At 55.1% G+C, this 27434-nt stretch overlaps 2 protein-coding genes and 1 long non-coding RNA gene across 4 annotated transcripts in view; 1 reads left to right on the top strand and 2 right to left on the bottom strand.

Moving 5' to 3' along the window:
* RAB5C (RAB5C, member RAS oncogene family) overlaps nucleotides 1-1071 on the bottom strand; it is a 29897-nt gene extending 28826 nt beyond the window's left edge. The window contains 1 exon segment of one of the 2 annotated variants that reach the window (NM_001246383.1): nucleotides 955-1071. The gene's annotated coding sequence lies outside the window, so the exon portion shown is untranslated. 2 annotated transcript variants of the gene reach the window in all.
* Nucleotides 462-2987, top strand: LOC107969163 (uncharacterized). The gene is made up of 3 exons (XR_010152867.1): nucleotides 462-771; nucleotides 1061-1170; nucleotides 1836-2987. It is a non-coding gene; the product is annotated as an uncharacterized LOC107969163 (long non-coding RNA).
* Nucleotides 2955-27184, bottom strand: KCNH4 (potassium voltage-gated channel subfamily H member 4). The gene is made up of 17 exons (XM_063798575.1): nucleotides 26984-27184; nucleotides 24907-25140; nucleotides 24445-24591; nucleotides 24214-24341; nucleotides 22173-22416; nucleotides 21698-21855; nucleotides 17904-18111; nucleotides 16222-16416; nucleotides 15592-15791; nucleotides 12422-12671; nucleotides 11562-11806; nucleotides 10232-10270; nucleotides 9708-10060; nucleotides 9330-9436; nucleotides 8355-8428; nucleotides 5840-6544; nucleotides 2955-3182 (listed from the first exon to the last, which is right to left on the bottom strand). Exons 1-16 carry the CDS (start codon nucleotides 27057-27059, stop codon nucleotides 6149-6151), a joined length of 3054 nt encoding a protein of 1017 aa, XP_063654645.1. The 5' UTR covers nucleotides 27060-27184; the 3' UTR covers nucleotides 2955-3182; nucleotides 5840-6148.
* Nucleotides 27185-27434: the final 250 nt, after the last annotated feature.

Here is a 27434-nt window from a genome sequence, read left to right as displayed (position 1 = left end):
TGGACCTGTTGCTCAGGGAGGTGTATGCGTGTGTGTTTGGGAGTGGGAAAGAGATGGCCCTTCAATTCCAGACTCCTCATTTTGGGTCTTATTCTCCTCCCTATAGACACACGGACAGCAGTCCCAAGAAAAGCAGTCCCTTTGAGGCGGCTGGGAAACCACTCACGTGCTCTGGGAGGACAGGGCTGAGCCTGGAGCAAGGGGGGAGGGGAAAGAAGATAATGAATGGGCACATCCACCCTGATCTGTGATCTGTAGCTAGGATTGAGCAAACCTCAGCTAAATTCTTCAGAGGCAGGAAGAGAGAGACACTCAAAGAACAACATAACTAGAGGACAGGGCTGGGAGACAGAAGGGGCAAAGCAGGAAAACAGCTCATTTCTAGTAAGTGACTTTAAACTCTGCTGAGGTCCTGGTTAGTTCTCTGGCTTGAGGAAAGAGAGGAAGTAAGGAGTTGCGGGAGCGCACACACACTTCTGTGCGTGTGGAACGGTCTCACCCAGACGACCCCCCTCCCCCAAAGGAAATCGAGATATTCCTCTAGGGCTAGAGGGGACAACTGGTTTTGTGGGACAGGAGGAAGGAAAACGGCGACAGACAGCACTCCCTGTCACTTCTAAAAGAGAAGAGGGACAGGTTCCTTCACACCTAGCAAAGATCCTCCGATTCTGGAAGCAGGGGGAGCGGAACTTAGGGTACCTCTCTCCCACAACTAGAATGGACAGGCCAGAGGACAGTCATAGCGGTTTCCTTAAGGCTCACGAAAGGCAGGTAAGCTAAGGAAAGAAGCTCCCCACCTCCTATGGCCCGACGCCTGGGGAGCCCCTCAAGAGGGGTCTACGGGTCGGGGGAGGGGTCAGTATCCCCCTAAACTGGGGCTGGGCGGGAGGAAGGGCTGCCCTGGAGATGCTTCAACGCAGGCGAGACACCAGGTCCTGGGACAAGCATACTCACGGCGGCTCCGGGGCGGCGGCGTTACTTGGGGCCGGGGCTCGGACAGGATCCGCTTCTCTCCCCCCCGGCGGTGTCCCAGGCTCCGGCCTCCACTTCCGCCTTTCAGCCGCTCCGGATCCGGATCTCCACCTCCGCCCCGCCCCTCAATACTCCCAGGTGATTGACAGGGCGGAGACCAATGGGAGGCACTCTTGGCCGACCTACCCAGCGGCGCCGGTAGGAACGCGGGAGTGGCGGTAGGGAGCGCGCGAGGGATCGCGGGACTTGTAGTTCGCAGCGCTGGGAGGAGTCAGTGGCTGCCTGGGACTTGGGCTTAGGGTGGAGCCGGCTGACTGCGAGGCGGAGCCCGGCCGGAACTTTTTTTTTTTTTTTTTTTTTGAGACGGAGTCTTACTCTGTCGCCCAGGCTGGAGTGCAGTGGTGCGATCTCACTGCAACCTCTGCCTCCCGGGTTCAAGCGATTCTCCTGCCTCAGCCTCCCGAGGAGCTGGATTATAGGCACGCACCACCACGCCCGACTAATTTTTGTATTTTTTAGTAGAGACGGGGGTTTCGCCATGTTGGCCAGGCTGGTCTCGAACTCCTGACCTCAGGTGATCCGCCCTCTTCGGCCTCTCAAAGTGCTGAGATTACAGGCCTGAGCCACCGCGCCCAGCCTACGGCCGGGAACTTTTTAAGGCTAAGCCTGCCATCCGCGTCACCGCCGGTTCCGGACGCCCCGAGGGAAGGCGGGTGGTGGAGCGTTGGAAGAAGGCGGAGGATTGTGTGTGCAGAATTGGGAAAGAAAAAACGTGGTGCGAATGAATATGTACGCGAGGCCTCAGTCCTGTGAACTCGCTGATCTGGAGAAGCCCTTGTCTGCACTGTCCGCCCGATTGCCAGGGGCGTCTGTGATCGGGAAGGTGAGGAAAGCGCTGCAGGAAGAGTTCTCTGCAGGATGCTGGGTGAGATCAAAGGGAGAGCTTCTGCCACCACCTCCTACTTGGTGTGTGCGGGGGCCGGCACAAAGACCATCTCTGCCTCTGCCTTCCCCTGCTCCTAGCCAGGGTCAGCTCTTCTCTCTGACGCGGAATACAGAGCTGGACAACCTCTGCCTCGGCCCTCTCCATCCGTAAATAAAGACTAGAACCACCCCCACTCTGCACTCTCCCCCTCTATGGATCAGGAATATTTGTTTCTTCTGCTCCTCTCAATATGGATTGGGCTCGCTCCTGATTCCTCCCACCCTTACCTCTCAACACAAACCAGTACCTCCTCTTCTTTTGCATCTCATCCTCGAGGTACACTACTGAAAACCTTTGTGGAATCAAAGCTCACCGGAGACAGCTGTGGCCATTGTGCCTACAACGCCAACACCAGGCATATCCTGGAGCCTCAGCTGGAGAATTTACCTGTCTTGGACAACCTGCCACAAAACTGTGCCCACATCTAGTTCCATCTGGTCATCAGGGCGTCTCTCTTTCTTACACCCATAACACACAATCCCCACTTCCGTGCCAGTGTTCATGAGAAGTGAAAAGGAAGAGGGAAGAGAGGGCTTGTTGGGAGGACAGAGGGGATGGGGCAGAGTGGGATTCCTAGCAGGTTCTGGCTGGTGACAAGCTCTTCCCCCAGCCCCCTTGCCATACCCAGCTCTGGAACAGTTCCTTATACAGGAGGGATGGGTAGTCCCCTAGGCCTACCTTTCCAAGGCTGGAGGTGGGCCAAAGCCAGGACTCTGTCCTTCCCACATACTGTGTGCATATATGGCTGTGACTGGGGTGCAGGGGAGAGAAGGGGGTATAATAGGCCCATAGTGACTAATTAAGTTCCTCAACCCTGGGGCCCCTGGTGGTGTGAATGTGGTGCCAAGTAGATTGGCTGGTGCCTCTGCCCTTCCTAGAGATAGCAACTGGGCCCTGGGGTACAACGAAGGTGAGGGTGGGGAGTGATTGCTGTGTTGGCTCCTCCAAAGCCCTGGGGCTCTCAGACTAACCCCCAGAAACACCCAGAGCCAATAACTACAAAAATAAAGAGTTTATTTCCTATCCAAAAGTGAGCCCAGGGTGTTGGGTGGTAGAGGAGAGCTGGAGACCTGGGCGAGTTTTGGAGCAGTCCAGGCCCTGAGTGAGACCATGTTGTAATGGGGGAGAACAGGCTTGGCAGCAGTCTGGGGTCAGGGAAAGGATAGGGAGTGCTGTTGGGATTTTTGAGTTGCTAGCAGCAGAAGAGACCACCTTGAGAGACAGCCTGCAGAGAGACAGAAACAGAGATGTTGACAGACCCACGCCTAGGAGTAGAAGCAGACATTACTGGGCCCAAAAAGCACCTGTTGGGCACAGGGACCTGGGAACACACTGTTAGGTAAGGCAGGGGTTGCAAACTCAACCCCTGGGCTCCACCCCGGACATTCCAAATTGGATGAGGCCCAGGAATCTGCTTTTTATTTTTTTATTTTTTTGAGCCTCCGAGCCTGGCAGAATCTGCATTTTAATAGGATCTCAGGTAGTTCTGATGGACACTCAAGTGTTGAGAACTCAAATACCCACAGAGACCAAACAAAAATTTCAAACAAGGGAAGCTAGCTGGGTGTCGGGAGATGATCAAGAAATGTGGTGACTGCGAAGTAGAGTGCAGAGCAGATCCCATCTAAAGAGGACAGTGGCCACCCAGCCCAGCTGATTGCCAGTTATTGCCAGATGGAATGTTGGCCCACGGTAGCCTGATGTCCTGAGGTTTTTTTTGTTTTGTTTTGTTTTTTTGAGCAGGGTCTCACTCTGTCACCCAGGCTGGAGTGCAGTGGTGTGATCACTGCTCACTGCAGCCTCAACCTCCTGGGCTCAAGAGATCCTCCCACCTCAGCTTCCAGAGTAGCTGGGACCACAGGCACACACCACTACACCTGGCTAATTTTTTAATTTGTATAGAGATGGGTGTGGGGGGGTGTCTTGCTATGTTGCCCAGGCTAGTCTTGAACTCCTGGATTCAAGTCATCCTTCCACCTCAGCTTCTGGAGTAGCTGGAACCACAGGGACTCACCACTACACCTGGCTAATTTTTATTTATTTATTTATTTATTTTTGAGGTGGAGTTTCACTCTTATTGCCCAGACTTGAGAGCAATGGCACGATCTCGGCTCACTGCAACCTCCACCTCCCAGGTTCAAGCGATTCTCCTGCCTCAGCCTCCCGAGAAGCTGGGATTACAGGCATACACCACCATCCCAGCTAATGTTTGTACTTTTAGTAGAGATGGGGTTTCTCCATGTTGGTCAGGCTGGTCTCGAACTCCAGACCTCAGGTAATCCACCTGCCTCGGCCTCCCAAAGTGCTGGGATTACAGGCGTGAGCCACCATGCCCAGCCTACACCTGGCTAATTTGAAAAATATTTTTCAAAATAATCCCAGCACTTTGGGAGGCCAAGGCAGGTGGATCATGAGGTCAGGAGATCGAGACCATCCTGGCTAACATGGTGAAACCCCGTCTCTACTAAAGATACAAAAAAATTAGCCGGGCGTGGTGGCAGGCGCCGGTAGTCCCAGCTACTCGGGAGGCTGAGGCAGGAGAATGGCGTGAACCCGGGAGGCGGAGTTTGCAGTGAGCCGAGATTGCACCACTGCACTCCAGCCTGGGCGACAGAGTGAGACTCCGTCTCAAAAAAATATATATATTTTTATAGGCTGGGTGCGGTGGCTGACACTTGTAATCCCAGCACTTTGGGAGGACGAGGCCCGCGGATCAGGAGGTCAGGAGATTGAGACCATCCTGGCTAACATGGTGAAACCCTGTCTCTACTAAAAATACAAAAAATTAGCCGGGTGTGGTGGCGGGCGCCTGTAGTCCCAGCTACTTGGGAGCCTGAGGCAGGAGAATGGCATGAACCCGGGAGGCGGAGCTTGCAGTGAGCCGAGATTGCACCACTGCATTCCAGCCTGGGTGACAGAGTGAGACTCCGTCTATAAAAAAAAATATATATATATATATTTTAATATATATGTAAATATATATTTATATATATAAATATATATTTATATTTTTTATAGAGATAGGGTCTCGCTATGTTGCTCAGGTAGATCTCAAACTCATGGGCTCAAGCGATCCTCCCACCTCGGCCTCCCAAAGGGCTGGGATTACAGGCATGAACCACTGTGCCCAGTGCTACATTTTGTAGAGAAATTGGAATATCTGTATTCCTATATAACCTGTCTCTTTTTTTTTTTTTGAGACAGAGTCTCACTCTGTCGCCCAGGCTGGAGTGCAGTGGTGCGATCTTGGCTCACTGCAACCTCCGCCTCCCGGATTCAAGCGATTCTCCTGCCTCAGCCTCCCGAGTATCTGCGATTACAGGCATGTGCCACCATGCCCGGCTAATTTTGTATTTTTAGTAGAGACGAGGTTTCTGCATGTTGGTCAGGCTGGTCTCGAACTCCTGACCTCAGGTGATCCACCTGCCTTGGCCTCCCAAAGTGCTAGGATTACAGGCGTGGGCCACCGCACCTGGCCCTGTCTCATTTTTAATATTGGAACTAACTCATATTTTGAAAATAATGCTGTGAGAGCCGAAGAGTACATATCTGGAGCCATCCGTTTGTTTCCTGTGTGGGCTGTAGGATGAGGTGAGCCTCTCCAGCCTGGGCTCATGGTGGGCGGCCTAAGAAATCATGGGTTGCTCAAATTCCAAGCAACATCTCAAACCTACCCCTCTCTAGGTAACATTGCTCTTAAGGTCTTCAGCAGAGACCCAGGGGCTGAGACAGAAGACCTCACAATATCACTAAGCTATCTTCACGCAAAATCCTACAACCTGTCTCTCTTGCTATAGACGCTAAGATCCTGTCTGGTCTTCCCTTCATGTCCTAGGCTGGAGCTGGGTCCCTTGCCCATCCCCTCTGCTCCCCCATCTCTACCTGCCTCCAGGTCCTGGGGAGAAAGTAGGATCTCATCTGCCCAGCCCAATGGGCACTGCGGTTCATCTCATGCCTGCTGGGTTCCACAGCCCTCAGGTGGCTCCCCTCACAGAGGGGGAGGTTGGGGAAGGCTTGGAAAAGGGAATAGCGTCAGAGGTAACCACGCTTCATTAAAAAGTCCAGAAATCCAGAGCCAACCAGGCCAGCTGGTGGCTGCTGACCCCAAGGCAGGAAGCCAAGGGGCCCAGGTCCTCCCTGAGTGGTGAGCGGCAGCGCCCACCCCAGACAGGCCTGGGCCCTGGGCCAGGGTCAGTGGAACGTGTCTGACCTGGACTGGAAACTGTGCCTCAAGAGGCTTGGGGTTGGGGGTGAGGCCTCTGGCACTGGAGAGGGTCCCAGAGGGTCAGGCTCTGAGGGGTAGGGGGGCAATATGGAAGGTCTCAAGTCCAGGAGCGCGGTCCCTGTCTCCATGGTCCCCACACTGGCTGGGCAGTGAACTTCAGCAAGCGTAGTATCCTGGAGGCTGGGTGGTGGTCTGGACGCACAAGGAGAGAGGCATGGTGGCCTCAGCTGTGGACAAGGAGGGTCTGGGGTCCAAGCGGAGCCTGCTGGGTGGCCTGGGGGACCCAGCCTGGCCTGCAGCAGGCCCATGATGTGCCGCAGCTCCCGGCTAAGCTGAGACACCTCCTGATTGAGACGAGAGATCTGTTGAAAACACATCGAGTTGTTTCACAGGTGCCACAGTAATAACAAGGTGCACCCCCCTCTCCAGTTTACAAAGCTCTTTCGCAGCCACTTTCTGCTCATGGCCACCCTGGGAAAAAGGCAGGATGAGGGTTATTTTTGCCTAGATGGAAAATGCCCCAGTCTCTTTCCAGAAAGGATTTGGGGCAGCAGATATTGCTATTCCTCCCCTACACACACACGCGCGCGCGAGCTTTCCCAAGATGTTAAAAAATGTGCTCAAAGAGGCCACACATCTGTGAAGTGACAGCCTTATTATTCTCAGCTGATCCCATCACACAAGCTCAAGGGTCTCTATCAGTGCTTTTCACACTTCAGCGACTAGAGAATCAACTAAGAAACTTTTGAAAAGGCACATTTCTGGGCTCCGCCCCAGACATTCCCAATCCTAAGAGGCCCAGAAATCTGCATTTAATAGGTTGTCAGGTAGTTCTTTTTTCTTTTTTTCTTTTTTTTTTTTTTGTTTTTGAGATGGAGTCTCACTCTGTTGCCAGGCTGGAGTGCAATGGCAGGATCTCGGCTCACTGCAAGCTCCGCCTCCCGGGTTCACGAGATTCTCCTGCCTCAGCCTCCCAAGTAGCCGAGACTATAGGCGTGTGCCACCACGCCCGGCTAATTTTTTTCGTATTTTTAGTAGAGACAGGGTTTCACCGTGTTAGCCAGGATGGTCTCCATCTCCTGACTTCGTGATCCACCCACCTTAGCCTCCCAAAGTGCTGGGATTACAGGCGTGAGCCACCGCGCCCGGCCTATCAGGTAGTTCTGACAGATACTTGTTTGGGAACCACTGGCCTAGAATTGAGGGATGCCTGAGGCCTTGAGCGGACTTGCCCTCAAGCTTGCTGAACAAGAGCCAGCCCCGCTCAGGCCCCAGGGCCTGAAACAGCCCAGGCACCGCCCCTCTGGGATGCCCGATGTTTATCAGAACACAGGGAAGGCCGGCTCCCAGGGGCTGGGCCTGGTTGCTCTGCGGTGACAACTCTGAGATCCCTTGGGGAGGAGGCAGAGGCTGAGCCTCAGCATATAGAATCTAGGTTCTTCCTGGACAGAGTTCAGACATCTGGATCCAGGTCCCCCAGGCCTGAAGGCCTCTCAGCCTCCCTGTCCCCTGCCCCTGCATCTGCTTAGCACTCATTACCCACGGCTGGGGTAAGGGAAAGAGGTGGGGCCTGGGCAGGAAAGAGTCCTACAGTGGTGGAGGGAGAAGAGATGCTCTTATCAGGCTGGGAAACTTGAGCCAGTCGGGGAGGAAGGAAACCAACTGGTACTGAGTGCCTACGACATGCCAGGGATTGGACCAGGCACATATGCACTCTCATTTCATCCTTAAAACTCTGGGAAGCACATATTACTATTTCCCCATTTTAGATGAGGAAGTTTAAGTTCAGAGCAGTTGTGGGACTTGCCCAAGGTTTAAGTTCAGAGTGGTTGTGGGACTTGCCCAAGGTCATCTAGCTAGCGTGAATATCTCTCTTTTTTTTTTTTTTTCTTTTTTTCTGAGACAGAGTCTTGCCCTGTCGCCCAGGCTGGAGTGCAATGGCGCGATTTTGTCTCACTGCAACCTCCGCCTCCCAGGTTCAAGCGATTCTCCTGCCTCAGCCTCCAGAGTAGCTGGGACTACAGGTGCCTGGCTAATTTTTGTATTTTTTAGCAGAGATAGGGTTTCATCATGTTGGCCAGGCTGGTCCCAAACTCCTGACCTCAAGTGAGCCACGTGTCGGGTCTGAAATGCTGTTATATCAGGCACGTCTCTGAGCCAGCCCCAACCCACCTCCTGGTTCAGCCGGCAAACCTTTTCCTTCACCTCCTCAGCCTCACTGGCCAATTCTGGGCTGGGCCTGGTCCCTGCAGGGTGAAGGGATGCAGGTGAGTTCATGGAGCATTAATACCTGAGCCTATAACTTGGGCTGGAATCCTCCTGTCATTGGGCAGGCGGAGAGCAGGGGGAGACAAAGCTCTAGGGTCTGTAAGATGGGAAACCTAAACTCCTTAGCCTGGTTCTGAGGCCCCTGTGTAACTCTCCAGCCTCATCCTGCCCCTTGCCCCATCTTGGTACGGAGCTTCTCTTTGGTGTCTGAACACAGCATCCCTCTGGTTTTCATGCCTTTCAACAATTGTTTTTTTTTTTTTTTTTTTTGAGATGGGGTCTCACTGTGTTGCCCAGGGTGGAGTGCAGTGGTGTGCTCTCAGTTCACTGCAACCTCTGTCTCCGAGGTTCAAGCAATTCTCCTGTCTCAGCCTTCCAAGTAACTGGGATTACAGGTGTGCACCACCACGCCTGGCTAATTTTTGTATTTTTAGTAGAGATGGGGTTTTGCCATATTGGCCAGGCTGGTCTCGAACTCCTGACCTCAGGTGATCCACCCTCATCAGCCTCCCAAAGTGCTGGGATTACACGCATGAACCACCATGCCCAGCTCAATAACTGTTTTGCTCCACTCTTCAAGATCCCACCCACCCTTTAAGAAGCAACCCAAGCATCCCCTCCTCTGCAAGGAAGTCGAGTGAGCACCTTCCTCTTTTACCACAGAGTCCTGTTCTTGTCTGTCATGGTATTTAGCATCTGGAATTGTTTATCTGTGTACAGAGGTGTCTCCCTGCTAGACTCACTCCAAGAGCGTGGGCCAGGTCTGTTTTAATCTGTGTATTCCCAGGGGCACATGGTAGGCCCCTACTACATATGGGATGGATGGACAGGTGGATGGGCAGATGGATGACGGGGTTGAAGTCCATTGTTGGCCCTTACCTGTAGGGGGCGCCTGGGAGCGGGGCCTTGGCAGTTCAGGCCTCCTGCTGAACCGGAATGAAGGGGCCTCAGCTGTGCTGCCAGAGTCCTCAATGCCATCCACTATCCTGGGAACAGGGCAGTGCTCATCAGCACCATGGGGTGAGGGTAAGGGCCAGAGCAGAGCAGACAGAGGGGGACTGGGGGCAGCAGTGCCAGGGGGCAGAGCAAGAGCAGCAGTCAAAGTGGGTTGGGGTTGCAAGCTGTGGTTGGAAGGGTGCGGTGGGCACACGGGCAGAGACGGAATGTAGCACTGTTTGGAACGCCAGGGATAGAGCCCAGAGAAGGTTCTGGAAGCCAGTAAGGGTTTTGGGAAAGCAGGGGAGGCTGGCGTCTCACCGGGGACTGAGGTCCGGAGGTCCAAAGGTTCCCAGTGGGGGAATGAGAAGCTGAGGGGGCTTCCAGGCAGCAGAGCACCTGGGGGGGCCGTGAGGGGAGGCACTGTGGCCCTGGCCAGCCAGGGCAGGGGACAGGGATGGGGATAAGGAAGGAGAGGAGACAAGGGCTGAGAATGGGGGCAGCTCCTCGCCCAAAAGGCTGACCAGGGAGCCCCGAGGCCGTGCTGGGCTGAGGTTGGGCAGCAGGAGGGGCCGTCGGGGCCTGGGACCACCCCCAGGCTCCGCGCCACTCTCGGCCTCTGTGATGGATGGCAGCGTCTTGTCTGAGGAGGAGCCGAGGCTTTCTGAGCGGGGCTGCGGGCAGAGGGGGCAGCTGATGTCGCAGGACAGTGAACAACAGACCCCTTCATTAAGTAAGAGCCTTCGCCGGCGGATGCAGCTCCCCATCCATGGAAAGGGGGATGCTGCTACCCATCTCACCCTCTCCCCAGGGCAATTCAACCCCACCCAGGAAGTGGGTGTTACCTGGGAGAGGCGAGGGGATCGGGAAAAGCGGCTGAGGCCCTGTGGGGACATAGGAGAGTTCAAGCTGATTCCTGCCTTCCCGCGGCCATAGCGCAGACCCTCCCTGTCCCACCCAACAGTGTTATGGGGTTGAGAATGTGGAGTCTTTTGTGGAGCTGAGTCAGAAACTATAACCCTAACTCAAACAAACACTGCATATCAAAGTGAGACTGAAAAGCAGCAAAAGACCAAGGCCCAAGGTGTAATGTACAGGCCTGGCCCAGAGCCTAAAACAAAGTGGACTCAGGAGACATTTGGTGAGAGAAGAGGAACCCCCAGGGCATGATGCATGATGCCCCGTCCAGAGAGGGGCTTGAAAGAGGAGCACATGAGGGGGTTGTTTCTAAAGGGAGGAGCCTGGCTGGGCATGGTGGCTCACACCTGTAATCCCAGCACTTTGGGAGGCTGAGGCGGGTGGATCACCTGAGGTCAGGAGTTCGAGACCAGCCTGGCCAACATGGCGAAACCCCATCTCTACTAAAAATATAAAAATTAGCCAGGCATGGCATGCATGCCTGTCATCCCAGCTACTTGGGAGGCTGAGGCAGGAGAATCACTTGAACCCGGGAGGCGGAGGTTGCAGTGAGCTGAGATGGCGCCACTACACTCCAGGCTGGGTGACAGAGCCAGACTGTCTCAAAAAAAAACAAAAACGAAAACAAGACCGGGCATTGTGGCTCATGCCTGTAATCCCAGCACTTTGGGAGGCCGAGGTGGGTGGATCACCTGAGGTCAGGAGTTCAAGACCAGCCTGGCCAACATGGTGAAACGCTGTCTCTACTAAAAATACAAAAATTAGCCGGGTGTGGTGGTACACACCTGTAATCCCAGCTACTCGGAAGGCTGAGGCAGGAGAATTGCTCCAACCCAGGAGGCAGAGGTTGTGGTGAGCCAAGATCGCGCCACTGCACTCCAGCCTGGGCGACAGAGTAAGACTTCGTCTCAAAAAAAAAAAAAAAAAAAAAACCAAAAAAACAAAAACAAAAACAAAGGGAGGGTCCTTTGAAGGAGTCAGGAGTCTGGGGTGGGGCTGAGGGGTGGTCAGCAGGAGATGGGGCAGTAGAGTTGGGAGTAGATGGCGATGAGAGACGGCCAGGGGCCTGGGTGATGGCCAGTGTAGTGTCAGCGGGGTTGGAAGGTATGAAGCAGGTAAGGGGCAATGGAGGAGGGTGCCTGGGCTTCAGGCATGTGTTTTTAGGGTGGAGGGAGGTTCATGGGACTCTCAGGCTGGGGAGGTCTGCTTTGGAGGAAGGGACTCTGGAAGGATGGCGGTCATCAGGGGTGTACATACACTGGTGTCAGAGCCCTGGCGCAGGTTGAAGGTGAGGTCCCGGGGCAGGCTAGCCCGGAAGGCAGCCCCATACTCAGGATAGAGCCTCAGGACCTCAGCTAGCCCTCGGCTGCTCAGCTGCTGCAGGCCACAGTAGGTCAGAGCTTTCACATCAGCACTGGTCTTTAGCACGAAGTTTGGGTCTGCTCCCAACCCAGGCTCCTGCCCCGGCTCAGGGATATCTGCTCCAATCAGGTCCCCCTTCCCTGTAGGTAAAGGATGGGGACAGTCAGCTGGGGCAGTGAGAACGAAAGGATATCAGCTGGAGGTGCTCAGTGGATTTGAGGGGTGGTCAGTGTGTTTGAAGGATGGTTGAAGGTGGGCCAGTCAATGGGATTGGTGGAAATAACCAATGGAATTGGGAAAAGGTCAGTGCAGAATGACTGGTAAGGCTGGGAGACAGTCAGTGGGAGTGAGTAGGGCCAGAGGAACGATCAGTGGAATTGGGTGATAAAAATCACAATGGCCGGAGGGGTCAGGTCAGTTAGAGGGTAAAGGTGAATGGAGTTTAGGGTTACTGGGGAAAGGTCAATGGGGTTGGGAAGTGGAGCAATGGGAAAGGATCAATTGAGCTGGGGGACAGTCACCGGGAAGGGTTGATGGGTTGAGGGATGCCCAAGGGGATTAGGGGAGAATCAGAGGGGAATTGTCTAAAGGGGATGGTCGTAGGGCGGAGGGACCGAGAGAGTACTCCTCAGCAGGAACTGTAGGTATCCACGAGGGGTATCCCATTCCCTAGAATCCTGGCCATTCCCAAGTCCTCAGTGGGGGGTGCGGGGGGTGGTTCCAGGGTAGGTAGTAGGGGGTGACGATGTCCTTACCCAGGATGGCCAGCACCATGTTGTCTCGGAGCACCTCAAGCGAGCCGGAGCAGACATAGTAATGTGCCTGCAGGGCATCCCCACGGCGCAACAGGTACTCGCCCGGAGCGCAGAACGAGGTCTTGATGTGCAGCGATAGGGCCCGCAGGCAGCCCCTGCTCGCTGCCCCGAACAACGGCAGCTGCAGGATCTCCCGATTCAGGTGCATAGCAATGTCAGCTCTCAGCTCGTCTGGGAAGTCACGCAGTAACTGCATAAGGGGCATAGGTCATTCTGGCCATCCCCCTGCAGCTACTACTTGAGTCTACAAATGTGCTGAGCTGTCTTCAAAGAGAGAATTCCTCTTGCCCTTGCTTTGAAGTCGCCCATTCCAGACCTTCAGTACAACCTCTGTGTCTAACCTCAATTTTGCTTGCTGCGTGTACCTCACAACCCAATTTCAGGGGCAGAGACCAGGTCTTCTCCCATCAGTTCCCTGCCTGTGGCTACATGCTGGTCACTTAACCCCATCATTCAGAAGCCATCACTTGGGGGTCAGCCTTCAACTGGGAGTCAGGAGACCAGGAGTCAGCTCGGCTCCTAAGTCCCTGTGGACCTTGGGCAACCCATTTCCGCTCGCTGGGCCTCAGTATCCCAGTCTGTATCTCAGTCTGTAAAATGCAGAGTTGTTATTAAACCATGGGCACTACCAATGACCTCTTATGGCCACACTGCATGTTCACATCCTCATATGGAGCCCCTTGGGCACCCTGGCTTGTTGAACTCTCCCCTTGGTCCCCCTGGGCTCCTGTGAAGGGTTCCCTCCTGGTTCCTCCCACTGCTTACTTCCTCATTTCCTCTCAGGCTCCTCTTCCTCAGCCAACACCCTGGACTCTCACTTTCCACACTCTCCCTGCATCATGGCAACTGGCCCCATGGCTTCCCTACTACCTGAGTGCCCTGAGCCCTAACTCTGGGTCCAGACCTGATTTCTTTTTTCTTTTTTTTTGAGGCAGAGTCTCGCTCTGTTACCCAAGCTGGAGTGCAGTGGCACGATCTCAGCTCACTGCAACCTCCGCCTCCCAGGTTCAAGTAATTCTCCTGCCTCAGCCTCCCGAGTAGGTGGGATTACAAGCACACACCACCATGCCCAGCTAATTTTGTATTTTTAGTAGAGACGGGGTTTCACCATGTTGGCCAGGCTGGTCTCAAACTCCCAACCTCAGGTGATCTGCCCGCCTCAGCCTCCCAAAGTGCTGGGATTACAGGTATGAGCAACCGCACCCAGCCAAGAGCTGATTCCCATCTACCTACCGGGCAGCCTCTCTCTGGACCTCCCCCAGGCACTATACCCTCCTCTTGGTCTGACCTGGGACTCTCACCTTCATCCCAAAGCCCATCTTCCCCCTGTTATGCCTCCATCCCCACCCTTGGCCTAAGCCAGAAAACTGGGAGTCACTCTGAGCTCCTCTCTTGCAACCAGCAGATTACCACGTCCCACAGATCCCATCCTCAGAGATACCTCACCAACCCATTCCCTCCAAGATCCCCACACCACTCCCCAGTCTAAACATTAAGCAGGATAAAATCTAAATTCTAGGCCATCCCTGAGCTGGGCCTGCTGCCTCCCAGCCCATGTCCTGCCTTCCTGCCCTGCCTTCTCCCTCCGCAGCACTCACATGCCCATTCCTGCAGGCTTATTGAGCCGCTTTCAGTTCTCTAAAGCGCTCACTCTGCTCTTTTGTGCCATCACTTCTGGCCTGTGTCCCTAAGGCCATTTCTACCTGGCATTGCCACCTTCCTTGACTCCTCCCCACCCAGGCACAATGAGGACCTGAAGGCACCGACATCCCTCCTTTACAGCCCCATTCAGCGCGGCACTCTCTGTTCATCTTTCTGCCTCCCTCAACACTCTGGGTCTCCCTGAGGGCCAGGGCTAAGTGTCATCATCTCTAAGCTCTCTGTGCCCAGCACCAAGGCTGGCCCAAAGCAGGCACTCAGGAAATGTTGGCAGAAGGGAGAGTCGCATCAGCTGGGCCCTGAGCTCTTTCATTCCCTTATTCAAGTGCAAAGAAACAAGAATTTGGCCGGCTGTGGTGGTGCACGCCTGTAATCCCAGCAAATTGGGAGGCTGAAGCAGGTGTATCACGATGTCAAGAGTTCGAGACAAGCCTGACCAACATGGTGAAACCCCGTCTCTACTAAGAATACAAAAATCAGCCGAGCGTGGTGGCAGGTGCCTGTGATCCCAGATACTCAGGAAGCTGAGGCAGAAGAATTCCTTGAACCTGGGAGGCAGAGGTTGCAGTGAGCTGAGAGCACACCACTGCACTCCAGCGTGGGCGACAGAGCAAGACTCCTTCTTGAAAAAAGAAAAAAAGTAAAGAAGCAAGAATTTGTATTTTGGGCGAATGTGTGCCCTTGTGAACAATACCTCACCCCCCGGGCCCTGTTTGCCTCCCTTTTATTTTATTTATTTATTTTTTTTTTTAATTTTTATTTTTGAGACAGAGTCTCGCTCTGCCGCCCAGGCTGGAGTGCAGTGGCACAATTTCGGCTCACCGCAAGCTCCGCCTCCCGGGTTCACGCCATTCTCCTGCATCAGCCTCCTGAGTAGCTGGGACTATAGGTGCATGCTGCCATGCCCAGCTAATTTTTTGTATTTTTAGTAGAGATGGAGTTTCACTGTGTTAGCCAGGATGGTCTCGATCTCCTGACCTTGTGATCCGCCCACCTCGGCCTCCCAAAGTGCTGGGATTACAGGTGTGAGCCACCGCGCTCAGCGCCTCCATTTTATTTATTTATTTTTTTTGAGACAGAGTCTAGCTCTGTCACCCAGGCTGGAGTGCAGTGGCATGATCTTGGCTCACTGCAGCCTCTGCCTCCCTGGTTCAAGTGATTCTCGTGCCTCAGTCTCCCTAGTAGCTGGGATTACAGGCGTGCACCACCACAGCTGGCTAATTTTCATATTTTTAGCAGAGACAGGGTTTCACCATGTCGCCCAGGCTGGTCTTCAACTCCTGACCTCAAGTGACCTGCCCGCCTCAGCCTCCCAAAGTGCTGGGATTACAGGTGTGAGCAGCCGAGTTCGGCCTGCCTCCATTTTAAGCTACAGGGGCAGCGACCCCTTCCCCACCCCACTGCAGGGCCACGCGGAGGGCAAGGGCAAGATGGGAGACCCTGCACGCTACCTCGTTGGCGTCGATGCCGCTGTTGACGGCCCACGTGGTCTGGAAGTATTCAAGCATGCGCTGCTTGAGTGGCCGCGGCAGGCGGTGCACACGGATGAAGTCCTTGAGGTCCTTCATGCGGCTGTGGTAGAGCGAGCGGCGCGAGTACATGCGCTGGATGATGGCTGTCACGTTCCCGAACACCACAGCGTGCATCAGGGCTGCAGCAGCAGCAGCGGGCCTGTCAGGGGCGGCCACCCCTCTGGCCACCTCCCCAGCTCCCAAACCCACCCTGTCCTGGACCAAGAGCCAGCGGGCTCCTGTGTGCCTACCGGGTGCCAGGCACTAGACTAAGGGTGGGGAATAGGGAGTGGTCCAGAGATGGGTAACACCCCATGCTCCTCTCAGGCCTCCCCACCATTAGGTCATGAACCTGGGTTTCCCATCCCCTTTGCAAAAGTCCACGCCTGTTTGTGGCATCCCCAGGGCCAGCACATAGTGGGCACTCAGGAAATGTCCGTGAATGAATGCGTGACTGTCTGGACTTGGGTAGACACCTCGGGCAGATGTCTTGCCCTCTCTGGGCCTCAGTTTCCCCGTGCATGCTGGGCTTCGCAGGGCCCCACTGAGGCGTGGCAGGTCTGGCCTCACCGCCTATGAGCATCGTGCAGATGGAGAAGATCTTCTCGGCGTCGGTGTTGGCACACACGTTGCCAAAGCCCACACTGGTGAGGCTGCTTAGAGTGAAGTACAGTGCCGCGATGTAGGCGCTGCGCCGCGATGGGCCGCCCACCGAGCCATTGACATAGGGCACCTCCAGACGCTTGCCCAGCTCATGCAACCAGCCTGCAGGGTGGACGGATGCAGGGAGCCCTGGCTGTGCCAGCGGTGGAGAACCAGGGTTCCCTGAGCCACCTACGCTTGACCTTCGGCAAGTATTTATACACAGGTTGGCACAGGAAATGTGGGGAGTGGCCTGGGCCTGTGTCTCCCCATGGTGCATTGGTTACAGTTGCATTCCAAGGCCGCCAACTAACTACATTGCTGAGTGTTCAAAGGCTCCTGAAACTTTCTAATAGTTTATTGTGCACCTGCTGTATACAAAGTGTTGGGGAATTGACCCAGCCAAACACTCTCCCTGCCCTGGTGGAACCTATAGCCTGGAGGGGAAAGAGACATGACATAAATCATTACAGGTGGGAGGTGAGCTCCTGGAAGGAAAGTATTGTATAGGGTGTGTTAGGAATCCTAACAGGTTAGGGAAAGCCAACCCACTGGCAGTTGGGGGTTCTGGACATGGTGTCTGGAAGGCATGCTCCTTAGGACAGGACATTTTGGTTGAGACACATGGAACCGAAGGAACATTGTTCAAAGTGAGGCAGGGAACGGAAAATCCATCTAGGTGAAGAGGGAAGACAAAAGAGGGAGGATTCCAGAGAGGAAAAGAACATGTTCCAGGCCCAGCGTGAGAAAGCAGTATGTCCTGGGTCCAGGGGAGAGGCTGGTGTGGCTGCAGCGCAGGGAGCACGGGAGAACGGGAAGGCAGGTGGGGAGAGAAGGGGCACAGGGCTGCCCAGGGTGTGCAGTGAGTGCGGACTTCATTTGGAGGGCAGTGGGAAGCCACTGAAGGAATCCCAGAAGGAGTGTAGTGGGTCAACATTGAATCCTGGAACACCCATTTGGCTGTGGTGAGGATGGTGGTTGTGGGGGGGATGAGAAGGGGATTGGGAAATCAGTAGGGAGGCTATTGCACAGGCCTGGGTGAGAAAGGGAGGTGGAGTGGACTGGGAAGGGGCAGAGAGGATGGAGAGAAAAGGTCAAATTCACGGGACATTTGAGAGGTGATATTGATGTGGTGGGCTAGGTGTGGGGTAAAGGAAAGGGAGGTGTCAGGGACCATGCCCGGGATCTGACAGGCCTTTCAGAGGGATTCCAAGGGCCTGGGGCTATCTCCTGGCTCATGGCCATGAAGCTTGGAGAAGAAGGGATTGATGGGGGCAGAAATGCTAAGCTCTTTCTGGGACTTTTCACGTGCTGCTCCTTCTGCCTGAAACACACCCTCCACCCTCAGAGTGTTTCCTGCGTTGTACTTTGATCACTATCACTGGTCTTGCTCCCCCACTAGGCTGTGAGTTCCCCCCAACCTGCCCCCCAAAACAGAGCCCTTGTCTGCAAATCAATATTCCCATGCTTGATCCAGAAAGAGCTCAACGCATGTTTGTTGGATGGATAGAGGAATGTGGGATGAGGGGTGTGGGTACTGGTGGAGGCATCAGCTTGGGGATGGGACAGGTGGACAGGTGGTCTGTGAAAGTTTGGGGTCGGTGGCTCACCAATGTCCCAGAGCAGCGGGTCATTGGCCTCCATCTCCCGGCGCCCGATGACATACCAGATGCAGGCCATCCAGTGGGCAAGGAGCGCAAAGACCGACATGAGCAGCGTGAGCACCACAGCACTGCACTGAGAGTACCGCTCCAGCTTCTGCAGCAGCCGCAGCAGCCGCAACAGCCGCACTGTCTTCAGTAGGTGCACCAGCGAGGTCTGCAGGAAGGTGGCGGGGGAGGCTGTCAGCAGGCACACCTCCTCCGAGCCCTCAGAGTCCCCTCCCAGGGCCTTCCCACCAGACAACCTGGAGCCAGGGCAGGCTGCAACAGGAAAGACATCTTTGCTGTCCTGAGAAAGTGGCCAGGGAATGCAGCAGCAAGGGAATAATAACAATAAAACAAACAGTGGCTAACACTTTGTAATTACTTTTTTTTTTTTTTTGAGGTAGAGTCTCGCTCTGTAGCCAGGCTGGAGTGCAGTGGCGAGATCTCAGCTCACTGCAACCTCTGCCTCCCAGGTTCAAGCGATTCAAGGCTGCCTCAGCCTCCCTCCCCAGCTAATTTTTGTATTTGTAGTAGAGACAGGGTTTCACTACATTGGCCAGGATGGTCTCGATCTCCTGACCCCGTGATCCACCGCCTCGGCCTCCCAAAGTGCTGGGATTACAAGCGTGAGCCACTGCACCCGGCCTTAGTAAGTACGTTCTATGTGCTTAGCCAGGCACTGTGCTAAGCATTGGTAATCCTTATTTAACAACACACACACACACACACACACACACACACACACACACACACACACACACACAGTTATACCTTTAGTTCAATTATCATCATTCCTAATTTGCAGATGAATGAACTGAGGTTCAGGGAGGCTAATGACTTGTTCAAGGTCACAGACCAAGGACATGATAGAGTTGGAACTCAGGGTGGGCATCTGGGCTAACTGACACCACAGTCCACCTTGTGCTCTACAGCCACTAAGCACTGGGAGATGGTAGGGGAGCCGGCCCTAGTCAGAGTCAGGGGATAGGCAACAGTCTCTGCAGAGCCCCAGTAGCGACGGCAGCAATTGTGATAGGGACCCCCCTTCAAGACATGGAGAAGCATAGTGGAGTGGGGACAGGCAAGGACTTGAGGGCTGGGGGAGGTTTATGGACACTTCTTCTTGTGGATCGGCTGCAGATGAAGAGTCAAGCAGAAGAGTTGAGGGGGCAGGAGAGCAGGGACTGAGGGAGGCTGGGCTGTGCTAGGGGTTGACGGAGATAATGGTACCTGGTAAGTGTCCCATATTCACTAATATTACCCCAAGTACCATCTGCATTGTGGTTATCAATATTGATTAGCCCTTCAATCTTGGAGATGGGCAGGGCTTATCTTCTGGGTGGGAGCAGCCTGGCAGCTAGGACTAGAGGCTCTGGGGCAGTGCCTGGGGAACTTGGTATGAAAGCCCCTCATTGCCCCTTCCTGGGCCTCCAGGAACATTCCCCACAGCCCTGGCCCTACACTGCTCCTGGACCACCTCGTGCAATTTTTCTCTAATTTTAGGTGAAGGAACTGGGAAGGAGGTGGCTCTGATTCCTCCATATGGACCCTCGCCAGGGTTTAATGCCTACCCCCAGCTCCCAGAGCCCTTGACTGCAAGCTTGAGTTCTTCAGGGCTTCCCTCAGTCAGCTGCCCTTGGGCCACTTTCTTGGGGATACTCCTGTCATTCTCCTTGGACTAGAATATCCAGGCCTGGCTCCTTCAAGTCTGCAGCTCTGCCAGTGCCTGCTCATCTTCTGTCTCTGCTCTACCTCTCTCTGGCCCCCAGTGGTATTCCTCATCTCACCAGACCATCCACTCAGGGGCCCTGGTTACCTGGGAAGCAGGGTGGTATGTTGGAAAAAATACTAGACTGGAAGTTTAGCGATCTGGTTCTTTTTATTTTTATTTTTATTTTTTTTTGAGTCAGAGTCCCTGTCGCCCAGGCTGGAGTGCAGTGGCGCAATCTCGGCTCACTGAAAGCTCTGCCTCCCAGGTTCAGACCATTCTCCTGCCTCAGCCTCCCAAGTAACTGGGACTACAGGCACCTGCCACCACGCCTGGCTAATTTTTTTTGTATTTTTAGTAGAGACAGGATTTCACCATGTTAGCCAGGATGGTCTTGATCTCCTGACCTCGTGATCCGCCCGCCTGGGCCTCCCAAAGTGCTGGGATTACAGGGTGATCCACTGCGCCCGGCCAAGCTGGAGTGCAGCGGAGCTATCTTGGCTCACTGCAACCTCCACCTCTGGGACTCAAGCAATTCTTGTGCCTCAGCCTCCCGAGTAGCTGGGACTACAGGTACGTGCCAGCACACCCGGCTAATTTTTTGTGTTTTAGTAGAGAAGGGGTTTCACCTGTTGCCCAGGGTGGAGAGACCTGGTTCTAATCTCCTGCCTGCCCCTGCTAGGTATGTGACCTTCAGCAAGTCACTGAACCTCTCTGAGCCTCTGTACCTACCTCTGAAAAAGGATAAGCATCTGCCCTGAAGGGTTCCCGTGGGGCTCCCATGTGATGATGAGTGTGAAAGAACATAGGGAACTGTAATGTGCTCCCAAAGGGACCTGAGAGGAGGGGCGGGGGCTCTCTGTAGTCTCCCACTCCCCAGCTGATGGTGCCTGGTGGGCATAGAGGGGTGGGCGCACCCCTGGGGAGGGGTAGGGAGATCTGCTCAGAATGGTCAGAGCCTCGAGGCAGACGTACACACATGCACGTGTGTGGGAGCACGCACACACGTGTGCACAGCCAGGAGAGGAGGCCCACAGCCCGTTGGCGGCTAGTTAAATTCGGCTGCGTGTAGGTGGTTTCCTGCTATAGCTGAGTGCAGGGAGAGAGCACACAAGGAAACTGCTCCCCACTTGCCCGCCCCACACCCAAGGGGGCCTGGGGACACGGGGTAGCACTGCCCCACCCTGGACTTGAGAAGACCTACTATCTGCTGGCTGGGGCCACAGATGACCACTCAGGGCACCTCCAGGGTGTCCCCAGGGATCTGTGAGGACTCAGGTCCTGGCATTCTTTGCCTCTGAATTCACCCCACAGCCTCTACCTTCTTGTCTAGGTTTACTATGCTCCCCCAAATGCTTGCTGTCCTCATCTCCTGCCAGCTAAATCCTACTCACCCTTTAAGGTCTAACTATACCATCTCCGCCTCCCTCAGGAAACCTTCCCAGACCCCTCCAGCCTCTGCCCAACAAGGGTGCTTTTGCTTCCCACGTGCTGGCCAGACTTCAGATCATTTTTACACACACTCATGTTCCAGCCTGGAACTCCAAGGTCAGCCCAGCCCCTCTGTAGCATACCCGGGCCCCATCTTCCACCCCCATTCACCTCTTCTGTCCCTGATGTGCTCTGTGGCATTCCTGCCCCCTCACCAGTTTGGCTGTTTAGAGGCTGAATCCTTGTTCCCTTTCCCCACAGTGGCCATGCCCCACACAGTGCTTTGCAGACAGCTAAATGCTCATCAGTTGTTTGTTAAATAAAAATGTGAAAAGTACCACTCATTTGGCATCAGACCAATGCCGCCTTGGTAGCCATAGTTAGCTTTTCATTTGTCTCAGCTTCCCTCAAAGATTGTGAGCTGAGCTCCCCAGGATCACAGACCCTCGGGATCCTCCCAGTACCTAGCACAGGGCTATGCCCAGAGCAGGTGCCTGATAAATATCTGCAGATGGATTGATGGGAAGGGGCATATCTGGGTTTGGGGTCAGTCCCTTCCTGGAAGATGCTGTGCTGAAGTTGGGAGGTTGGACTGGATGGCGGGATGGAGGTCACTCACCACGGTGATGTTGAAGATGTAAAGCAGGTCAAAGGGCAGAGCAGCAATAAGGTCGACGAAGAACCAGGTGGCCAGGTAGTGGAGGCCAATGGAACGAGGAGCAGAGATTACCTGGCCGGACTGGGACACATAGGTGGTGCGGAAGTTCAGGATGATATCTGGGGGTGCAAGAGGCTATTACTGGGGGGCCTTGGCAAAGGGGTCAAGAAACCGACAAAGCTGGGAACAAGCTTTGGAGACTGGAGGAGGAGGCAGGCATGGAGAGATAGATTGGGCTTCTGGCTGGTCCTTAGGGAGGATAGGTCACAAGGCTGAAGGCTGCGGGGCGCAGGACACATGGGCCATTGGGACTTAAAGATGCAGAAAGGAAGGGGCTCTGAATGCCTGGGTCATGTGGGCCCCAGGAGTGGGTGAGGCTTGGCCAAGTGGATCCCCCCAGCCGACCCGCCAGGGTGGGTGAGGCAGAAGGTCTGACCTAGGATGAAGAGCATTTCCACGGCGATGTCGCTGACAAGGGTGTGTCGCGAAGTGATGGGGGTGTCATCGTCACCCGAGAAACAGACATTGTAGGGGACGGTGACCGCAACGTAGAAGGTGGCAAGGAGGATAAGGCCGTCCCAGATGGCCTTGGGGACGCTGTAGTGGAGGAGGAGGCAGCGAGACCCCCCCACGGAGGCCACCTTGTACTCGGGCACTGATGGCTTTGGCTCAAACACGTTCTAAGGGGAGAGGGGTGGCGGTTGGGGACACTTGAGGGAAAGAGGAGCCAAGATGGGGGGTGGGAAAGGCAGGGGATGGGGAAAGTTAGCAGGTGGGCACTGCAAGGGCACTTTTGACCATGAATGAAAGGAGATAGAAGGCCAGGAGAGGGGCGCAGAGGCTGACACCTGACATTTTCTTCTCCTGCCAAGTATTTCCCAGGCCCTCCTTTTTTTTTTTTTTTTTTTTTTTTTTGAGATAGGGTCTTGCTCTTTACCCAGGCTGGAGTGCAAGGGCGTGATCTTGGCTCACTGCAACCTCCACCTCCTGGGTTCAAGTGATTCTCCTGCCACAGCCTCCCAAACAGCTGGGACTATGGGAACATGCCACCACACCTGACTAATTTTTGTATTTTTAGTAGAGACGGGGTTTCGCCATGTTGGCCAGGCTGGTCTTGAACTCCTGACCTCAGGTGATCCACCCACCTCAGCCTCCCAAAGTGCTAGGATTACAGGTGTGAGCCACTGTGCCCGGCCCCAGGCCCCTGTTTGAACCAATCATGTCTTGTCAAGGGTATTTATAAGGCTTGACACTCACCCAACTTGATTTTTACATTTTTAAGTTTAGAGACAGTCTCACTCTGTGCCCAGGCTGGAGTGCAGTGGCACCATCATAACTCACTGCAGCCTTAAACTCCTGGGCTCAAACTATCCTCCTGCCTCAGGCTCCAGAGTAGCTGGGACCACAGGCATGCACCACCATAGCCAGATAATTTTTTTTTTTTTTTTTGAGAGTTTCACTCTTGTCGCCCAGGCTGGAGTGCAATGGTGCAATCTCGGCTCACTGCAACCTCTGGCTCCCGGGTTCAAGTGATTCTTCTGCTTCAGCCTTCCAAGTAGCTGGGATTACAGGCATGTGCCACCATACCCGTCTAACTTTGTATTTTTAGTAGAGATGGGGTTTCTCCATGTTGGTCAGGCTGGTCTTGAACTCCCGACCTCAGGTGATCTGCCTGCCTCAGCCTCCCAAAGTGCTGGGATTACAGGCATCAGCCACTGCGCCTGGCCTCCAGATAATTTTTAATTTTTTTTTTTTTTTTAGAGAAGGGGTCTCACTATGTTGCCCAGGCTGGTCTAGAACTCCTGGCCTCAAGCAATCCTCCTGCCTTGGCCTCCCAAAGTGCTGGGATTACAGGCATGAGCCACTGTGCCTGGCCCAACACTCATCCTACTTGAGAAGAAGACTATGACAAATCGGCACATGCCCTAGCTTGAGGGGTACCTAACTTCTCCCTTAAGTTCCTCTTGGGTTCTGGGGGCCCAGTGGAGGCTGGGTATATCCCAGCAGGGAGCAGAGGCTGGCATAGCCCACCGCATTCCCTGTATCCCTAACAGAGGGTTGGGGACTCAATCCCCTGGCTTGGTCAGGATCCTAGGAGGTGGTACACAGGTCTAGATGCCAGGCCTGCAATGAGGGCTTTCTCCCTAGAACTATAGCAGCTTGCAATTTCACCACCCATGGTATAACCCTATCACCCCCAGGCAGGTGAGGTCATTGCTGCTAGAGCAATGTGACATCATTGGAGCAAAGTAATGTCAATCACCTAAGGGCATGAGGGAGATAGGGATAGAAGGATGTTGGGGGAGGATATAGGATGGAGCATATACCATATAGAGTAGTATATGGGAAATGGGTGGGCAGAGGAGCAAGCCAAGGAGGGACACCAGACAGACAGGGAAGTGGGGAGACAGTGGCAGGGGTGCCTCAGAATCAAGGCTGGAGGACTTGGGAGATGTTGGGTTGGGGGTGGGACTCACATTATTGGCCTTCATGCCTCCCTGGCCCCGGCGGCCAAAGTGGCCGGTCAGTCGGTGTAGGACAGTACGGCTCCGTCTTCTGGCAGACCGAAATTTCCAGGTGGCTCCCCTTCTACCAAGGGAGTTTTCTGTTGGGAAGAAAGGTGCAGAGATACGTTGGGGCACATCCCTTGCGGCTGGTTAGGCGAAGGCTTCTGACCATTCACACTGCCCGTCCGGACTTGCTGTTACCGTGATTACTGTCCCCGCGGCCTCCTTGGGGGCCAAGTCCTGGGCTTCCACTCTGAGTGATATCCTTGAAGGAAAAGAGGAACAGCACGACCTCCCCCATCTCATTCTTGATGGGCATCATGTCCAGGAGGCACCAAAAGGCTGAGCCTGTAGGCATGGAGAGAGGGAAGGGAGGAGCATGGGCAGCCCCGTGGCATGCCTTTCTCCTCATCCCTCTCATCCTCCTAGACATAGTTAAGAGCTTGGCAAAGCAAGAACCAAAAGGAACCTCAGAGATTCTGTCAGCCGATTCCTTCATCTTTCAAATGGGGGAACCCAGGACCAGAGAGGTCAGGGATACGTTCCGTCACAGTCAGCTTGTGGCAGTATGGGGACAAGCACTCAGACTCCTACTGTGCCCAGTGCCCTCTGGATAAGGCTAGGGGTCTAGGCAGAGCTGCAGGGTGGGGTGAGCCCCCTCACCATCCTTGCGGTAGAAGCAGATTTCAGCCCGGTGCTCCTGGTGGCCCTCCAGGGCTTTGTGCAGACGCTGCAGGGCTGGCTCACTGGTCTCTGGGCCGTAGAGGAAACGGCAGCTGCAGGTCTTCTGCATGACCTCGGTGCGACCGTAGCCTGTGAGCTCGCAGAAGCCGTCGGAGCAGTAGACGATGGGAAAGCCCCGTGTGCCCTGTGCGTTGGCCAGCAGGAAGTTGCTGTCTGTGGGAAGAAGAGGTCAAGGTCAGGTCAAGGCTGGGAGGTGAGCTAGCTTCCAGGTGGGCAGCACTTCCTCTAAGTTGGGGTTAGAAGTCACAGAGCCAGAAGCTTCCCAGGTTTCCATGTTGCTCCTGACCCCACTTTGGGATATTCTGAATTGAGAATTGGAGAAGTTGGAGCAAAGAGACAAGGACTTGAGACGGGACTTAAGCAGGGTCTAACGGGGAGTTGGAGAAAGACCCCAGGAGGTCATGCCATCCATCCCCCTGCCTTCCAACTGGTGAGCTGTCACTGTAGAAGGCAGTATAGCATGGTGAGTAAGAGCCTGGGCTCCTGCAACCCTCCACTGCCACTTACTAACTGTGTGACCTTGGGCAAGTTGATGACCTCTTCTGTGCCTGAGCTTTCCTTATTTGCAAAGTAGGGCATAATAGGCCTTCCTCACATGGTCGTTGTGAGAGTTACATGAGTTAACTTGGGGAGAACAAGTCCTAGCACATGGTAAGTGCTACTCTGAGAAGGTGAAATTTTTTCCCCACATTCACTTGGCTTTCTTCCTATTACAGAGTAAGCAGGGCAGAGATTCTGATGACACCACACCCATTTATTGATAGGAAACCAAAAGGCAGAGATTATCCAAACTCACAGATCTCCTTAGTGTGGGGGCAGACAGTGATGAGTGCTGTCCTCCTTCCCTGCCTTCCAGAGAAGGTCCACTTTTTAGCATTCTTGTAGCTGCTTTCAGGGGATCTGCCCCACTGCTCAAAGTCTAATGGGAGAGGGCATTGAGCGTATAGCTCCAGCAACCCCCAGCAGCAGAACCCAAGCTGTCTCCCTCCAGCTCCAATGGGTGGGAGGCCAGGGGGACTCCTGTGGGCCATCCAGGGACAGAGACTCAGCTAAGAGATGGGGCCTGTGACACAACCAGTCCTGGTGCTCTAGGAGGGATGACTGTCTGGGGGCAGGGAGGCTGATGGGGACACTGAAGGTGCCTGGGAGGCACTGGGCTCTGGGCACAGCCTCCTTCTTCCATCCCAGGGCCTGTTGCCCCGGTGATGGGCGCTATGGAAACAAGGTGGTGGGGAAGAGGGTAGGGCCCCGCGGCTCAGTTTCCGCCCTCGGGTACCGCTCCCCCACCATCCAGATCCCGGCCAGGGTTCCCGAGGGAATGGCGGGGTTGGGGGAGGTGAGGGCGGGGAATCTCTGGGTTCCAGAGTGGGAAGAGGGAATGGCGGGAGAAGAGGCGGGGAAGGAGTGATGTGGCTGTCCAAGGTGCTGAACCTGAAACCCAAGCTGCGTTGGGCGAGCTGGGAGTTCCCACCGTCGCACAGACCGCTCCCCTTCTCCTGCCTCACCCACCTTAGACACTGACGCCCCACGATTTGGGGGCGCGCGACCTCAATCCAAACTAGGTCCTGCTGAAGTCTGATCTTTTCTCCTTTTTTTCTGGAGGTAGTGGGAGCTGGAGTCTGTGAGTAGACCCCAGAATGCCCGGCCACTTTGCCCCACTTCTGTGTCTCGGATACCCCCATACACGCCCCCAGCACAGCTCTGCCCGAGAGTGGGCGGCTCCAAAGGCCCCTCCTCCGCTCTGCCGCACAAAGAGCCTCTTCTGCCTCGAGTCACACCCCCTAACCTTGGCCCCCGTGCTCTCGGCCCTTTCCCCTCCTCCCCTCGCAGGGCACTCCCCGCCCTGTTCCTGCACCGCGGCTTTGGGAGTTCCTAGACCCGCACCTCCATTCTCTCCCCTCGCCTCGGGTCTCACCATGTCCAGGAGATCCGAGACGACCCCGAGGATACTTGCCCCCCAGCTCGAACCTCAAGCCCCGACCTCCGTCCCACTCACGCGTTCCGTCAAAACGGGTGGCGATGGTGTCCAGGAAGGTGTTTTGCGGGGCCAGCAACCCCTTCATGACCGGCATGGCCCCGGGGCGTGGGTTCAAGGCGCGGCGCTGAGGAGCTTTCAGCGCGGCCGGGCCGGAGGGGGCGCGCTGTCGGAGGGGCCGGGGCGCCCCATGCGCCCTCCTGCCTCCTCCCCTCCCTCTTACTGCCGCTGCCGCTGCCGCCGCCTCTGCTCCGAACCCCGTAGCTCTCGGCTCGGCTCAGCGCCGTTTCGGTCCCCCCCACCTCCCCACGGGCCAGGTTCTTCCCCTCGGGCTCGGCCCGCACCCGCCACGTGGCCCCACACGGGGAGGGGCCGCTAGCGACACCCGCACCCCTCTGGGCAGCCCTCCTCCCAGAGGGGAGCGGCCCACGCGTGTCTCTCGGGGAGAGAATTCGGGGCACGCCCACCGGGA

The sequence above is a fragment of the Pan troglodytes genome, chromosome 19 (assembly GCF_028858775.2).
Source record: "Pan troglodytes isolate AG18354 chromosome 19, NHGRI_mPanTro3-v2.0_pri, whole genome shotgun sequence".
NCBI classification, from domain to species: domain Eukaryota; kingdom Metazoa; phylum Chordata; class Mammalia; order Primates; family Hominidae; genus Pan; species Pan troglodytes.
The sequence above is the reverse complement of the archived record's forward strand: the minus strand, read 5'-3'. Positions and strand labels throughout refer to the sequence as shown.